General features: G+C 50.5%; 3 protein-coding genes and 1 pseudogene across 10 annotated transcripts; 2 read left to right on the top strand and 2 right to left on the bottom strand.

Moving 5' to 3' along the window:
• Positions 1-633: 633 nt before the first annotated feature.
• On the top strand, positions 634-2,067 carry MDP1 (magnesium dependent phosphatase 1). Its single transcript, XM_072838024.1, has 6 exons — positions 634-814; positions 915-975; positions 1,044-1,154; positions 1,483-1,590; positions 1,682-1,767; positions 1,919-2,067. Exons 1-6 carry the CDS (start codon positions 778-780, stop codon positions 2,008-2,010), a joined length of 495 nt encoding a protein of 164 aa, XP_072694125.1. The 5' UTR covers positions 634-777; the 3' UTR covers positions 2,011-2,067.
• Positions 2,068-2,478: 411 nt separating this feature from the next.
• CHMP4A (charged multivesicular body protein 4A) lies at positions 2,479-6,788 on the top strand. 2 transcript variants are annotated; one of them, XM_072838015.1, is made up of 6 exons: positions 2,479-2,659; positions 4,180-4,329; positions 4,417-4,594; positions 5,385-5,499; positions 5,903-6,038; positions 6,470-6,788. In XM_072838015.1, exons 1-6 carry the CDS (start codon positions 2,500-2,502, stop codon positions 6,526-6,528), a joined length of 798 nt encoding a protein of 265 aa, XP_072694116.1. In that variant the 5' UTR covers positions 2,479-2,499; the 3' UTR covers positions 6,529-6,788. The 2 variants fall into 2 exon arrangements, with proteins under 2 accessions (XP_072694116.1, XP_072694115.1); XM_072838014.1 differs by having other exon boundaries at positions 2,500-2,659; positions 6,467-6,788.
• Positions 6,789-7,905: 1,117 nt separating this feature from the next.
• TSSK4 (testis specific serine kinase 4) lies at positions 7,906-10,335 on the bottom strand. 7 transcript variants are annotated; one of them, XM_072838008.1, is made up of 4 exons: positions 9,963-10,335; positions 9,391-9,605; positions 8,613-9,006; positions 7,906-8,250 (listed from the first exon to the last, which is right to left on the bottom strand). In XM_072838008.1, the coding sequence occupies exons 1-4, from the start codon at positions 10,185-10,187 to the stop codon at positions 8,086-8,088; spliced, it is 999 nt and encodes a 332-aa protein (XP_072694109.1). In that variant the 5' UTR covers positions 10,188-10,335; the 3' UTR covers positions 7,906-8,085. The 7 variants fall into 7 exon arrangements, with proteins under 7 accessions (XP_072694109.1, XP_072694107.1, XP_072694111.1 ...); XM_072838006.1 differs by having other exon boundaries at positions 7,906-8,177; XM_072838010.1 differs by having other exon boundaries at positions 8,613-8,976.
• A 1,476-nt stretch (positions 10,336-11,811) lies between these two features.
• LOC140639713 (large ribosomal subunit protein eL37 pseudogene) lies at positions 11,812-12,302 on the bottom strand (annotated as a pseudogene).
• Positions 12,303-14,671: the final 2,369 nt, after the last annotated feature.

Raw genomic sequence — 14,671 nt, 5'->3', positions numbered from 1 at the left:
GGGCCCCGTTCACACTCATTTACACCTCTGAAGAAGTAGGACAATGGAGGGGAATGTGCCCTTGGGGTGGGGATTATCAGACTTTAGGAAAGTCCACTCTAGGTGGTCTGGAGCGGGGCTTACTAGCTCAGGAGATCTAATTACACTGGCATCTCTTCCCAATCCCCTAAGTGATTTCATGCTGGTAGCTTGAAATTGGCCACAAGTGGCAAACAATGCAAACTGGTTGTTACACATTTACCAGTATACTACTGATGTGGGAGGTAGAAACCGGGACAGTGACTCCCATTGTAGCCCTACTGGACATTCGGGCCTGATTCAAGAAGGGCTTCAATCAAGGGCTTTACGAACACTACATTTGTTGTGGCTGTGTTGAGTGCTGCTCAGGGCTCTGGGTGCTATACTTGCAGAGAGGCCGATTTGGAGAAAGGTTGGGGAGTGACAAGCTCTGGGTCACTTAGGTCTCAACTGGTAAGATAAAGTGCCAAAGGCTCCTCTCCCTGGCTTCACTAGTGTAGCCCCTGCGGCCAGGCTGGGTGGAGAGGAGAAGTAAGGAGGCCGGTGCCTTGGAGGGGCCGGCCCCGGGCCGTGGCGCCAGCACTTTGCCGCGGTCCCTCCCCGCTCCCCCAGCAGAAGGCGCTCCGGCGCGGTGTCCAGGCCGACGGCCGCAGCCCCGCGCCGCGCCGCTCTAGTCGCCGGTTCTCGGAGGCAGGCGGGGCAGGGCCGGCCGCCGCGAAGAGAGCCTCGCCTCGGAGCGCGCAGCCGGCCGGCCGGGTCATGGCGCGGCTCCCGAAGCTGGCGGTCTTCGATCTCGGTGAGCGGACGGGACTGGGGAGCTCTCCTTCTCCAGACCCCGGCCGCAGCGCCCGAGGCCTGCGCGCTCCGAGCCTGAACCCGCCTCCGTCCTCCCGCAGATTACACGCTCTGGCCGTTCTGGGTGGACACGCACGTAGACCCCCCGTTCCACAGGAGCAGGTGAGGCGGCGCTGGCGGGGCGGGCGGCGGCCGGGCGGGCCGCGGCTGAGCGCGCTCTCGCCCTCCAGCGACGGGGCCGTCCGGGATAGGCGGGGCCAGGCCGTCCGGCTGTACCCAGAGGTGCCTGACGTCCTGCAGCAGTTGCAGGACCTTGACGTGCCCGTCGCGGCCGCTTCACGGTAAGGAGAGCCCCTGAAGAACGCCGCCGGCCTCGCGCCGGGAGACGCGCGCGGGAGACGTCTCGCGGAACCCGGTGGCTGCAAGAACCTGGGCCGTGCAGATTTGCACCTGTTTGCGTATCTGCCTAAGGTACCGTCTCCGGTGCCTTTTGTTTATTAAACATTGGCCCAGCGCCGCCTGTGTCAGACGGGGACGCTAGGGAGTTGAGTGAGGACCGAGGATGCCTACCTATCCCAGAAAAATAACAAGTTGATTTCCCCTTGGTTCAACATAACTTGGCTTGCAGCCCAGGCCTTCCGGATCCCATCTATGACACTTTTTTTGTAGGACGGGGGAGATCGAAGGGGCCAACCAGCTACTGGAGCTCTTTGGCCTTGACAGATATTTTGTTCATCGGGAAATCTACCCAGGCAGCAAGGTCACTCACTTTGAGAGGTATGTGGAGGTAAGGGTAGGAACGGGGAGACCAGAGAGGAGGAAGGAGCTAAGAAACCAGCGTGGCCCTTCCCTGCCCCTCCTTGCACAGGTTGCAGCAGAAGACTGGAGTTGGTTTCTCCCAGATGATCTTCTTTGATGACGAGAAGCGGAATATCGTAGACGTCAGCAAACTAGGTACTGAGTGCTGAGATTAGCCCTTTGGGGGATGAGGAGAAAGGGTTACTATGAGGGGTTAGGCAGGTAGGCACAGGATGGGTAGTTTGCATGATAGCCTTGGGTGAGAGGACAACAAGGCCTGATGAAATGTGGCTTATTTTCTTTCTAGGAGTTACCTGCATTCATGTCCAGAATGGAATGAATCTTCAAACCCTAACTCAAGGACTAGAGACATTTGCAAAGGCCCAAGCTGGGCCCTGAGATCCAGGCCTGTGGATGAGCCTCATTTGAGCATAAAACTGAAAGGAAATCAGGAAGGCATTTTCAGGTGTATTTGTAAATTATTAAAGTATGTTTGTGTGCGACGGAAGAGAGCTTCCGGCTTGTATCTACTTTTCTAGCGTTGTAGCTGGCATCTGGCATCTGTTATCGGTTATCCGGAGGGGCCAAGAGCAGAGCTGGCGGCATTAGGCTTCATCGGGGCACTCCCGACTGTGACCCCCTTGTGCTCGCCCGGTCCGCACCCCGTTTCCTGAGCTCTGTCAAGCGCCTGAAGAACTCTTCCACTGGCCCCAAGTAGTGGAATCCACGATTCTGCACACTCCCTTCCAGGAAAACAAACCTTGTGTGTTGGGGTCGGGGTGGGGGCGGCCTTTTTACAGCCCAAAGTGAAGCGGCCGCTTTAAGGGGAGTGGGTGGGTTGGGGTGGCTCGGGTCACGTGGTAGAAGTGGCCGGGTCGGCTCCAGTTGATGATGTCGCGGCGGGGCCCCAAGGAGGGATTGGCCCAGGCCTGCCTGAGCGCTGAGGCCGCACCCTCCCGGGGGCAAGGCGGAAGTGGCGGGACGCGGTGGGGCGGAGGCGGGCCCGCGAGGGTGGACATGAGTGGTCTCGGCAGACTCTTCGGGAGGGGTGAGCCGGGGCGACGCTGGTCGGCGGGAGGTGCTGGCCGCGGGGCTGCGGGGGAAGGCCGCGGCCCCGGGCGGTCCCGAAAACCCCGTCCGCGGCCCAGCGAGGCCTCCTCACGTGGCAGGAGGCCCCGCCTAGTCGGGGAGCCTGGCTCTGGCTGCCCTCCCTTCCCCGCCCCCCGAGGGAAGAGCGGGGGGCCGGCCCGAGACGTGGATGGACGCCCCCCTGTTGAGGCTGGGTGGGGGATGAGTCCCCGGCTATCATCATCTAGCCCTTCCCGAAGCACTAGTGCACCCTTTATGCCGGCCAAGGGAATCTGAGGTGATGAAGGATTGCCTGCTTAAAGCTCCTGATGGGGGACAAACAAAAACTGGCACGCGCAGTGTAGGGTAGCAACTCCATGGCGGGGCTGTTCCTACCAGGGAAGCGCCGAAGCCAAGCAGTGTGGGGGGTTGTGACCCAGAAGGCTAGAGGTATGCTTGGTGGAGAACTGAGATACTCTAGGGAGAGGTAACTGCAGGAGAGAGTCTGGTGTATTTGGGGGAAAGGAGTTCTGGCGCCTGTGCGCGGGCGCGCGCGTGCTAAAGAGGATGGAGAGGGACACCTGGGGGGCTCAGTCGAGAGCTGGCCTCCCCGCCTCGGGCTCAGGTGGTGATCCCCCGGTCCTGGGGTGGAGTCCCTCATCGGGTTCCCTGCGGAGAGCCGCCTTCTCCCTCTGCCTGTGTCTCTGCCTCTCTGTCTCTCATGAATAAATAAATAAAATCTTAAAAAAAAAATAAAGAGGATGGAGAGGTAGACAAAGGCCAGACCAAGAAGGGCCTTGTATGTCTCATTAGTTTTGGATTTTATCCTGTAGAGGCAATAGAGTGTGGAAGGATTTTAAGCAGGCAAAGGCCATCCTTTTCTTTCTTTCTTTCTTTTTTTTTTAATTGTTAGAAGTACAGAAAAGGAAGGGGAAAATTGAGATCAGATTTTTTTTTTTCCCTCTAGTCCCAGTACTTTATTCAGTTTGATCCTGTGGAGTCAGGACCTTGGGCATCTCCTAGGACAGCAAATGGAACAGTGATTATAAAAACAGATCAAACTCTTGTTGGGAGATGATAACTGGGAGGCTGTGCATGTGTAGGGACAGGGGGTGTATAGAACTCTATGCCTTCCACTCAGGTTTGCTTTGAACCTAAAACTGCCCTGAAAAACAAAGTCTATTATTAAAAAAAAAAAAAAAAAAAAGCCTAGAAATTACTTGAAAGGCAGCTTGGAATAGCAAAAGAATACTGGATTTGGAAGTCATAGTACCACCTTTCGATTCCTCCTCAATTCTTACTGGTTGTGATTCTAAACAAAAAAATTTAACATCTCTGTAACTTTTCATATGTGTAAACTGAAGATAATACATTCATTGTAGAGAGTCATTTTGGGATTCATAATAACACAGTGAAGTGCCTCGCACATATTATGCACTCAGTGACTGGTGGCTAATATTTTTCCTTCACATAATATGGGCCTGCTTGATTGGACTCCAGGGAAGAAGGAGAAGGGACCAACCCCTGAGGAGGCAATACAGAAACTGAAGGAGACAGAGAAGATATTGATAAAGAAACAGGAGTTTCTGGAGCAGAAGATTCAACAGGAGTTACAAATGGCCAAGAAGCATGGGATCAAAAATAAGAGAGGTAATGGGGGAGAGGTGCCAATGGGGCGGGCCTAGGTGGGAAGCAAGGGATTTTTGGTTCTGATGTTCAGGGTGTGGGCTGGGTCAGCCGCCCTACAGGCTTTGCGGAGGAAGAAAAGATTGGAACAGCAGCTGGCACAAACCGATGGGACATTATCCACCCTGGAGTTTCAGCGTGAGGCCATTGAGAATGCCACCACCAATGCAGAAGTGCTTCGTACCATGGAGCTTGCTGCCCAAGGCATGAAGAAGGCCTACCAGGACATGTGGGTACGGGGGGAGGGAAGCAGGGGATCCAGGCACTGGGGAAAATAGATTGGTATTATAATTTGAATCTTAAAACCTCAGAATGTGAATTTACAGTATAGATGGCTATGACAGCTAGACCTTGGTCAGTCTTCTTGCTTCCTGTAAGATCTCTGCTGGCCAAAGCATTACAGGGAGGAAAGATGATTTTTCTAATTTTTTAAAAATTTTAAAAAATATTTTTATTTATTTATTCATGAGAGACACAGAGAGAGAGAGGCAGAGACACAGGCAGAGGGAGAAGCAGGCTCCATAGGGGGATCCCTGGGTGGCTCAGCAGTTTGGCGCCTGCCTTTGGCCTGGGGCTTGATCCTGGAGTCCTGGGATCGAGTCCCATGTCAGGCTTACTGCATGGAGCCTGCTTCTCCCTCTGCCTGTGTCTCTGACTCTCTCTCTCTCTGAATAAATAAATAAAATCTTTAAAAAAAAAAAAAAGAAGAAGAAGAAGAAGTAGTAGCAGGCTCCATGCAGGGAGCCTGATGTGGGACTCGATCCCAGGACCTCGACCACTGAGCCACCTAGGCATCCCGATTTTTCTAATTTTAAAGATCTTCAGAAAGGGCAGTGCAGCCTGTCTTCCCCATTGTGGCTTCTTGCCAATTTTCAGGCCAGCCTTGTCTCTCTGTACAATTTCCCAGGGATCTCTTCTGATACCCATGGATTTATCAGTCTGAGGCCACAGACAGGAGGGGAGATGGGACAGTCAGGAGGGTTGTTGCCTGATTTCTTGACTGTATACCTTGTTTTCAGGGACATTGACAAGGTGGATGAACTGATGGCTGACATTACAGAACAACAAGAGGTGGCCCAGCAGATTTCAGATGCCATTTCTCGGCCTGTGGGCTTTGGAGATGTTGTAGATGAGGTGATTGAGAGTGAGGGGTCAGGGAATATGGGAGAAAACATGAGACCAGCCAGAAGGAATACTCAAGAGAATCATGGGGCAAGTTTGGGGGATGTGGGGCACTCCAAAAGTGATATATTTTTGGAAGTAGAAATTTCCTTTCTTCATTTTATTTTTTTAAGTGTACGTATTTATTTTAGAGAGAGTGTGTGAGAGCATGGGAGGGGAGGGGCGGGGGGAGAGAGAGTCCTAAGTGGACTCTGCTGAGCTCAGAGCTCGACATGGGGCTCAGTCTTAGGACCCTGAGATCAGGGACTTGAGATCACAATTTGAGCTGAAACCAAGAGTCGCATGCTTAACTAACTGTGCCACCCAGGAGCCCCTCATTTCTTCATCTTAAATAATTTTGTTGTTCCATATCCAGGATGAGCTATTGGAAGAGCTAGAGTTGCTGGAGCAGGAGGAACTGGCTCGGGACTTGTTAACCGTGGGTGACAAAGAGGAAGAACCCCCCGTTGAACTGCCCAGTGTACCCTCTACACATCTGCCTGTGGGACCAGGTACTCGGGGCTATACTATTATCTCAAGGACTTGAGGAGGTGGGATAGATAAGGGAAAAGGCTATTCCATTTATATCCTGCTTCAAAGGAACCAAGCAGAGAGGGCTGCTGCTACAGTTGCACAGGTTGTTGACTGCATAAGGGCACCTGGCTGAAGAGGAATGAAGACCAAATTCCAGCTTGTGCCTCACTCAGCAAGCTGTATACCTCCTGGTATAGGGCTGCAAGTGCTAGGAGAAAGAGGCCCATTCTCCTAATTTTACAGGGTGCTCTGGGAATTAGCAGCAGCCCAGCAAGCAGAAGGACCACACCTCTAGCTTCTTTGCTAGGGAGAGAGAACCCAAGGGACTCTCAGGGTTATAGCAGGGGATTGTTGAAGTTGCTAAGGTCCTAACACTTCTTTCTTTCTCTGGGTATCCTTGTCAAAGAAGCTCCCGAAGCAGACGAAGATGAAGCAGCACTTAAGCAGTTGGCTGAGTGGGTATCCTGATAAGTCTGGGTTGCTTTTCCCGGCACTGCCTTCATTGGTCTCTTTTCCTTAAGTGCCAAGTGCTAAGCTAAAGGATCCTAGCCTGTTGGGGAGGTCCTGCTGAGCGGTGATAGTGTGACCCTGCCTGGAAAGGGGTTGTTGCCCTCCCCTTCTTGGCCCAACTCTGAAAAAGGATGTTGGCGCGAGAGGAGCCCCCAGGCCCCCTTCTCTTTGATAGCAGTCACGGTGCCCTCGTTCCCAATAAAATCGGGCAGATGGAACTGTAGTGCTTACACTGCCTTGTCTACATCTGAAACCCTTCCCTGGCCTTTGGAGCTTTGTTTCAAGCAATGAATCACAGTGGGAGTAAGAAAGGAAGTAATGAAGTGTTGGAACAGAGAAAAAAATGGGTGTTGACAATATCTTGGCCCACTATGTTCTAAGTAGGTACTATTTCATCTTTCAAGTTGGCTTGTCCTAGAGCTGCCTAATGCTGAGGCTAAGCACAAGTATTATTTATCTTAGAACTGTATAGAACTGTCTCTGAGTCCTCTTTCATTGCTTTCCCTCAATCATGCCTCTGCCAAGATAGCCCCATGATTTACTACTCATTTTCCTTTTGCAAAGCCCATTTTTAGGAAAGGGAGGGACGATATGGGGATAAAGGAGCAACTGGCTTTCCTTTACTCAGAACCCACGGTTCTGGCTTGGTTTGAACTTTTTTTTTTTTTTTTTTTTTTTTGAGATTTAGCTATTTATTTTGAGAGAGTACACGCGTGCATAAGCAAGAGGGGCAGGGGGAGAAGGAGAGAGAACCCCAAGCTGACTCCCTACTGAGCACAGAGCCTGATGCAGGGCTCCATCCAACGACCCTGAGCTTTTGAGCTCAGGACACTCAACCACCTGCGCCACCCATGCGCCCTTGTCGTTTGTTTCTAAGAGCACTAATTGAGGGGCCATGATTCACTGGGGTTTTTTCAATAGTAAAACAACTACTTGGAGGAGGGAGCAGGAACCAAGATACATCACACATCTTGATACCCCTGATATTTGTTCTTCAAAGAGAATATTGCCATCCCTTTGGACAGTAAACAGAGATAGAGCCATAACCAAACAGCAGCCAGGGCCTCTACCCCCCTACTTGAACATTTAGAATGCACACAGATACAAAATAGTGAGCATTTCCTTAGCCAGAATAATGAAGCTTCCCAAAAGTGGGCATTCATCCCAGCACCCTCTCTCCCATGAGCAGCATATGTGCTACATTGTGAATTACCAAGTGGACTTCACAGGTGCCAATATGGCTGGTTCCAGACTGGTTAGAAATCCACCTCTTACCCTCAGTAGTGTTTCTTGCTAAGGTTCCCCTGAGGAAAGAATGTCTTTGACCCCAGCTAGTAAAACTAAATCAGAAATAGATTTATAGATTTTTAGCCCCAGACCCTCCCGCTTTGCTCCTCTCTCAACCCCCTTTCAACCAACCACTTTTAGGTGTTGATTTCCAAGGATTGGTGCCGATTAGGGGTGCTGGGGGGTTGGCACATGGCTTCAAGCAGCCTGATCTCATGGGTGGGTTGCTCAGGCTGGAACTTGAGCACCCAAGGATCCTTGATGATGTCCAGGATGGTGGCACGCTTGGTGGCTTGGCATAGTGTCTGAAGGACCAGGTTCTAGGGCAGAGGAGAGAGAGGTCTTGGCTGAGCTTGCCCCCCATTGTGCCACACAGGCAACTAGCTGTTGGACCTGAGAGAGAAGCAAGATAGCCCATCACACCACTCTGGTGAAAGGGGGTATGGCCCTGATTTTATCTTGAAGAGCCTGGCATTTATCTCCTTGGAGGAGAAGGGAAGGAAGGGTTCCCTGGGGGAAAACCCTTACATAATCCCCTCCTGGCCTAAAGAGACAAGAGGCTGAAACCTGCTTATCCCTCACACGCCCAGGGGTAGCCCTTTAACTCCCTCCCCAGCAACTACTCTAGGGTAGGGGCTCAAGTGTGAGATTGCTCTGGTGGGGAAGAGCTTCCCCCAGGGTGGGGACGCCTAGGATGGGTATTCCCTCCCTGTAGGTTATCCCCAAGGCCTCAGCCCGCCTGGGGGAGCCAGCACCTTGCACTCCTGAGAGATGGAGTAGTTAGATGGAAAAGTGACCTCCTTTTGAGTCTCTTTCAGCAGCTTCTTGAGATTGGTGTCATCAAAGGGCAGCCGGGCGACCACTAGAGTGTAGAGGATGACGCCCATGCTCCAGGTGTCAGACAGGAAAGGGTTGTAGGGCAAGCCCAGCAAGATCTCCGGGCATGCGTAAGCAAAGCTGCCACAGTAGGTCTGGCTGAGGTGCGTAAAGCAGTTCATTTGGCGGTAAGAAGGGCTACTATGCATTCTCTGGTTAGAAGGCACCATCTTGGCGAAGCCAAAGTCTGAGATCTTCACGTTCTCCCGCTTGTCCAGCAACAGGTTCTCCAACTTTAAGTCCCTACCAGCAGCAGAAAGGCTGGGGGTCAGGCTGGGAAGAGGGCTCAGTATTAGACCGGGAGCTGAAGGGCCAGGGGTCAGAGGCTAGAGGTGGAAAGGCAGAGTGGGAGAGAGGCACGGTCATGAGGACACAAGGTAGAGAGGGAGGAGCCGCGGAGTTGTGAGCAGAGCCGCGAGGTGAGAGAGGAGGGTACCTGAGGACCACTGGGGCTCATCATTGTACTTCATAGAGTGCCGTGCTCACAGAGGGCGCTACATAAACATTCTTGAGCAAAGCATTACAATAGAGGGGATGAATAGGCCTAGATAACCGAGGAAGGTTGAGGGAGGGGAAAAAAAAGGGAAGAAAATGGGAGACATGCATGATACCCCCTTGAGAGCCCAAAGGCCCCAGCCTGGGTGGCCGTGCCCTCACCGGTGCACGATGCCCTTGCTGTGCAGGTAGGCGATGCCCAGGGTCATCTGGGAGAACCACTTGCCAGCAAGGGGCTCAGAGCAAGCCCCGTACCGCTGGATCCACTCGAGGACATCACCACCCTGAGCCAGCTCCAGAATGATGTATACTCGGGATGTGGTTTCAATGGCCTGATAGAAGTTGATGAGGTACTTGTGCCGCAGGACCTTCATTACCTGGCCCCAGAAGAGGGATCCATCAAACCTAGGAAGGGAGAACCCTGGCTGTGCTCCCAGCCCTCCTGCCATCCCACTGCTAACCTACTTAGAACCATGCAAAAGGATTAAATTCCAGAGAGCTGGTGGGCTGTGGGTGAACCCTATGCTTTGGACTTTTACTTTGTGAGGGCCTGTGGGTGAATGGAAAGAGGTTGAATTTACATGGAGTCCTTTTCCTGCTGCTCAGTAAGACATTCAGCCCTGATTGTGGGGGAGGGAACAGGTGTGCTGGCTCCTCCCCTTCCTGACCCTACCCTCTTCTGAGAAGTCTTTAGCAACTCAGTATGAGTTCCCTCTTCCAGCCCCCTTTCCAACCTGTATCTCACGGGGCAGGAACTTGTTAAGATAGTCCTCAGAGGCCTTCTTCTTTGAGATGATCTTGACAGCCACCATGACCTTTTGCTTTGTGTAGTAAGCTTCGTACACCGTCCCATAGGAGCCATTGCCAATGACCTTGCCCATCTCGTAACCGTACTCCTCCATTACAGAGCGGTAGGCAGAGGGGGTTGGTGCTATCTCCAAGGTGTCTCCCTTCCCCATGGTGTCAGGCTTGCTGAGAGCAGGGAACTTTGCTACTTAAAAGCCTATTTATCTGCTCAGAAAGCCAACCTTGAGCTACTGAGGGCTAGGATACCAAAGTAAAGTTAGTCTCCAAATGCTTGCCTATATAGTCACGCGAGTCTGGGGTGCTGGGCTCAACTCTCCACTAGGAACGTGGAGGGGGATGAAGGGAGCAGCAGTTCTTTTTTGTTCCCACTAGCTGTTGTTACTTCTTTCTCCCCCTGGTTACGGAACTCCCAAGGTCCTGTGTTCCATATACCTCACAATTCACCTTCTTTGTGCCCCTGGCCATGAGGCTTGAGAATGAAGTGCACTGTGGAATATATTCCTGGAGGCAACCTCTGCAACCTGGTGAGATGCCCGCCCCCCTGCCCCGGCCAAGATCTAGTCCCTTCAACCATCCACGTTTATGGAACACCCACTGTGTGCCAGGCAGTGTGCGAGTACTGGGCCAAAATAGCCCATAACGCCAACAGAGACCCTCTGCTCCTAGAGTGTATTCTCCAGCATGAGAAACACGTGTGAGGATATTACAGAGACTTACAAGGTGTTGGAGAAGCCTATTCTAAGGAATCTTAACCTTAAGTGATTTTTTTTTGTTTTTTTGTTTTTTTTTGGCTTAAAGCAACCGCCTTTTTTCTTTTTTTCTTTTGCAAGTTGAGGTGGGCTCAGTGGCTGGTTCTTCTGGTGGCCTCATCTTAATTGGGATGGCTTGTTTCTGCTGTATATGGTCTCACTATCCAGGGGACTAGCCAGAGTTCTTTGACATAATAGCACTGAATTTTAAGAGGAAAAAAAAAGAGAAATTGCATGGTCACGTGAAGCCTAGACTCCAAAGTTGCAAAACCTCACTTCTACACCTTTATACAAGTAAAGACAGTTACAGGGTTACAAGGATCTCTCAGATCGAAGGGGTGTAATAGACTCCACCTGTGAACCCTGAAATGCATTCTTGTCTTGCTTTCCATGACCCTAAGTTCTATAGTTTTACTCCTATCCTTCTAGCCATTCCTCAGACTTCCCTGGAGCCTTATCTTCTTTATCTGTCCCTCCATCATATCCTGAAGGTTCTACCACAGGCCTTATTTCCTCAAAGCTTTATGTCCTCCCATTAGGATCTCACCCATTCCCAACATTACATCAATGCTGACTGCTCCTAATCTCATCTCTATCCCAGATGTCCCCTGGAGTTCCAGCACCAGTTGCTCACTGGACAGCACATGGACATGTCTTCCCCAAGTATCTTAAACTCACCCTGTCCAAAACTGAACTCTTTAGGTTCTTGCTCTAGACTTTCTCTGTTAAGTTCTATACTCATTGCTTCAATTTACACACCCAGGTGTCATCCTAGACCCTTCTGTCTGCCTTAGCCCCTACATCCAATCTGTCACCTCTTCTCCCTCCTAATTATCTTTCATAATACATTCTGGGATCTCGGAGCAGCTGCCACTGTCTTAGGTCAAACCTCCATCAACCGATCACTCTAGCAAGCTTTCTGCTCCCCTCAGGTCTTCACCCTGAACTCCAAGGCATAACACTGGTTTTATTCCCACCTAAAACAATTCATTGCCTCCCCTTTCTCCTCAGGATCAAGTCCAAATTCTTTTTTTTTTTTTAAACCAGAACATTTATTTTGACTAATCGTTGAAATCCTTAAGATGAACTGGATGCTGCAACAGCTGCCCTCTTGGGCTTAGGTGTCGTTCCTTCACAGAATCCATGCCTGAATCTGCGGTATACAATTTTTAGGTGCTTCATTCTACCAGTCCCAGTGGTATTTCGTTTTTTAGCCTTGGCACTCCCAGTTATACTTTCTCTTCCGCTTGGCAGGGTAGCCACACTTGCCGCAGGTGGACTTCTAAAGGTGGCAGGCCTTAGAGCCATAGTGGCGGCACGACGTGTGCGTCTTATTGCGACGCTTTCCAAACGATGATGTCCCCTTCGTCATCTTGTTTCCACGGCCGACCCCAAAGAAAAGCCCAAATTCTTTTATATGGCTTCAACATCTCTCCAGTTTTATCTCTTAACATACATGTAATGCTCCAGCCAAACAGAATCACTTGTCCTTCACTGCTGTTCCCTCTGTCTTGGCGGACCCTGACTCTCCCTTCAGGGCTTAGCTCTGAGCTGTTTTAAGGACACCTTTGCTGACCACTCAAACCCAAACTGGATGTTCCTCCTTTCTGGGTAATCCCAGAGCCCCTGTACTTTCTCTGTCACAGCATCTAACGTAGTGTCTGTAATTGTGTTTTTTTCTGCTTGCATATCTCACTGGGGCTGTAAGGGAGGTCAACTGACCAGAAGAGGGAGATGAAGTCAGAGATTTGAGAAGAATGGGTTGTGGAGAAATGGAAGAGAGCTCCTCCGGAAAATGAGCAGGATCACTGGGCAGCATTGGGGGGTCCAAATGAGGTTAAAAACACAATTTATAGACACGTGATTTTAACACAGTGTTAAGATTCTTTTTAGCATGTTGGGTATAGGTGCTTGCATATTGGCCGATGAACCCAAGATGAAGGTTTCTCTTGGCAGCTGGGAAGAAAGAATAATGGAAGAGAGGCATCAAGAACACAGGCAAGAATGTAGTTGAAATGATGCAATACAGAGTCAGCTGCATGGGTTAGAAACAAGCTAGAAAAAGTCCAAAGGGACAAAAGGAGGGGTTGCAGGTCTCGGTGAAACGGAAGAACAAGTTTGGAGGGAATGAGAGGACAAGAGATTGTGGTCTCTTGATAGAGGGGTTATCTGGATTTTTTTTTTTGTTTTAAAGATTTTATTTATTCATGAGAGACAGAGAGGCAGAGACACAGGCAGAGGGAGAAGCAGGCTCCGTGCAGAGAGCCCAACGTGGGACTCGACCCCGGGTCTCCAAGGGTCATGCCCTGGGCCGAAGGTGGTGCTAAACCACTGAGCGCCAGCCCAGGCTGCCCAGTTACCTGGATTTAAAGACTATGTGTGTACAGGGTGAGGGGGGGCACGCAGGGGAAAGAACAAGAGAAAAATCAGATTTCTTTTATTTCTATCTCTCCCCCTCCAAAATAAACAAACAAAAAACCTCAACTCCATTTATGGAGTTTGGTATGGTATGGATTATGCCATAGGCTACTGGTAAATTCCTATCTGACAGCCTGCTGCTCCTGCTGGCAGGATGGTTTCAAAGTTTGTTAGAAGCTAAATGTACATTCTCAAACAACCAAGATAAGTTGTCCAGGGCACACCATGGTAAGGAGGCCCACCCAGCCCGGCCCATCTCCTGCTCCTCTGGATAGGTAGCTGGCCCCTGGAGAAGTAGGTAGCTTGGTGGCAGTTCTGTCCCTCATCACGTCTAGGAGGTAAACCAGTTCATGCGCGAAACGTGTATTAAGCTGCCTGCTTTATACAAAAGCACTGCTAAGTCCTAAAGATATCAAGATGGATAAATTATAGTCTTCTTGTGATACTTAGTAATTAACAAGGAAGACAGACAAATAAGTAAAATAACAGTACAGTGAGATTAAGAGTGCTATAAACAAAAACTGGAAGATGTAAAGGCAGGCTTTGTGGAGGAGGCATTTGCACTGTTCAAGAGGAGTCTCTGGGCAGGTAAGCAGGGAATGGTAGACTGGGCAGTCTAGGCAGAGGGAACTATATAAGGCTTGCAGGCTTGAGAAAACATGGCATTCAAGATTCATTTTTGTTTGTTTAAAGATTTTATTTATTCATGAGACACACAGAGAAAATGAGGCAGAGACATAGGCAGAGGGAGAAGCAGGCTCCTTGCAAGGAGCCCAATGTGGGACTCGATCCCCAGACCCAGGATCACACCCTGGGCTAAAGGCAGATGCTCAACCACTGAGCCACCCAGGCATCCCGGCATTCAAGATTCTAATCTGAATACAGGAAGGGTTCCAAAAGGTAAGGTACCTGGAGAAGTAGTAAAGATCCAGGTCTGACAGGCCTCATATACCACGCTTTTTAGAGTTTATCCTATGTACTCATGGTCAAATTTTGGTTAAAATTATCAAAGTCAGGGATCCCTGGGTGGTGCAGCGGTTTGGCGCCTGCCTTTGGCCCAGGGCGCGATCCTGGAGACCCGGGATCGAATCCCACATCGGGCTCCCGGTGCATGGAGCCTGCTTCTCCCTCTGCCTGTGTCTCTGCCTCTCTCTCTCTCTCTCTCTCTCTCTGTGACTATGATAAATAAATTAAAAAAAAAAAAATTATCAAAGTCAGAGCCTGTTAAAAAAATAATGATGCCCAGTCACCCCCTCCTCTAAGATCCTGATTCTGGTGGACCTAGGTGTCTCTGTTTTGTTTTTTAAAGATCTTGTTTATTTATTCATGAGAGACAGAGAGAGAGGCAGAGACATAAGCAGAGGGAGAAGCAGGCTCCATGCAGGGAGCTCGATGTGGGACTCGATCCCAGGACCCCGGGATCATACCCTGAGCCAAAGGCAGATAGATGCTCAACCACTGAGCCATCC

This window comes from Canis lupus, chromosome 9 (genome assembly GCF_048164855.1).
Source record: "Canis lupus baileyi chromosome 9, mCanLup2.hap1, whole genome shotgun sequence".
Lineage (NCBI taxonomy): Eukaryota > Metazoa > Chordata > Mammalia > Carnivora > Canidae > Canis > Canis lupus.
The sequence above is the reverse complement of the archived record's forward strand: the minus strand, read 5'-3'. Positions and strand labels throughout refer to the sequence as shown.

Coding starts and splice junctions, on each gene's coding strand:
- MDP1 (XM_072838024.1), top strand. CDS start 778: ATGGCGCGGCTCCCGAAGCTGGCGGTCTTCGATCTCG. Junction 815..914: donor GCTGGCGGTCTTCGATCTCG/GTGAGCGGACGG, acceptor GTCCTCCCGCAG/ATTACACGCTCTGGCCGTTC. Junction 1,768..1,918: donor CGTAGACGTCAGCAAACTAG/GTACTGAGTGCT, acceptor TTTTCTTTCTAG/GAGTTACCTGCATTCATGTC.
- CHMP4A (XM_072838014.1), top strand. CDS start 2,500: ATGATGTCGCGGCGGGGCCCCAAGGAGGGATTGGCCCAGGCCTGCCTG. Junction 2,660..4,179: donor CGGCAGACTCTTCGGGAGGG/GTGAGCCGGGGC, acceptor ATTGGACTCCAG/GGAAGAAGGAGAAGGGACCA. Junction 5,500..5,902: donor TTGGAGATGTTGTAGATGAG/GTGATTGAGAGT, acceptor TTCCATATCCAG/GATGAGCTATTGGAAGAGCT.
- TSSK4 (XM_072838006.1), bottom strand. CDS start 10,187: ATGGGGAAGGGAGACACCTTGGAGATAGCACCAACCCCCTCTGCCTAC. Junction 9,606..9,962: donor TCCTGCCCCGTGAGATACAG/GTTGGAAAGGGG, acceptor TTCTGGGGCCAG/GTAATGAAGGTCCTGCGGCA. Junction 9,007..9,390: donor AGCAAGGGCATCGTGCACCG/GTGAGGGCACGG, acceptor CCCTCTTCCCAG/CCTGACCCCCAGCCTTTCTG.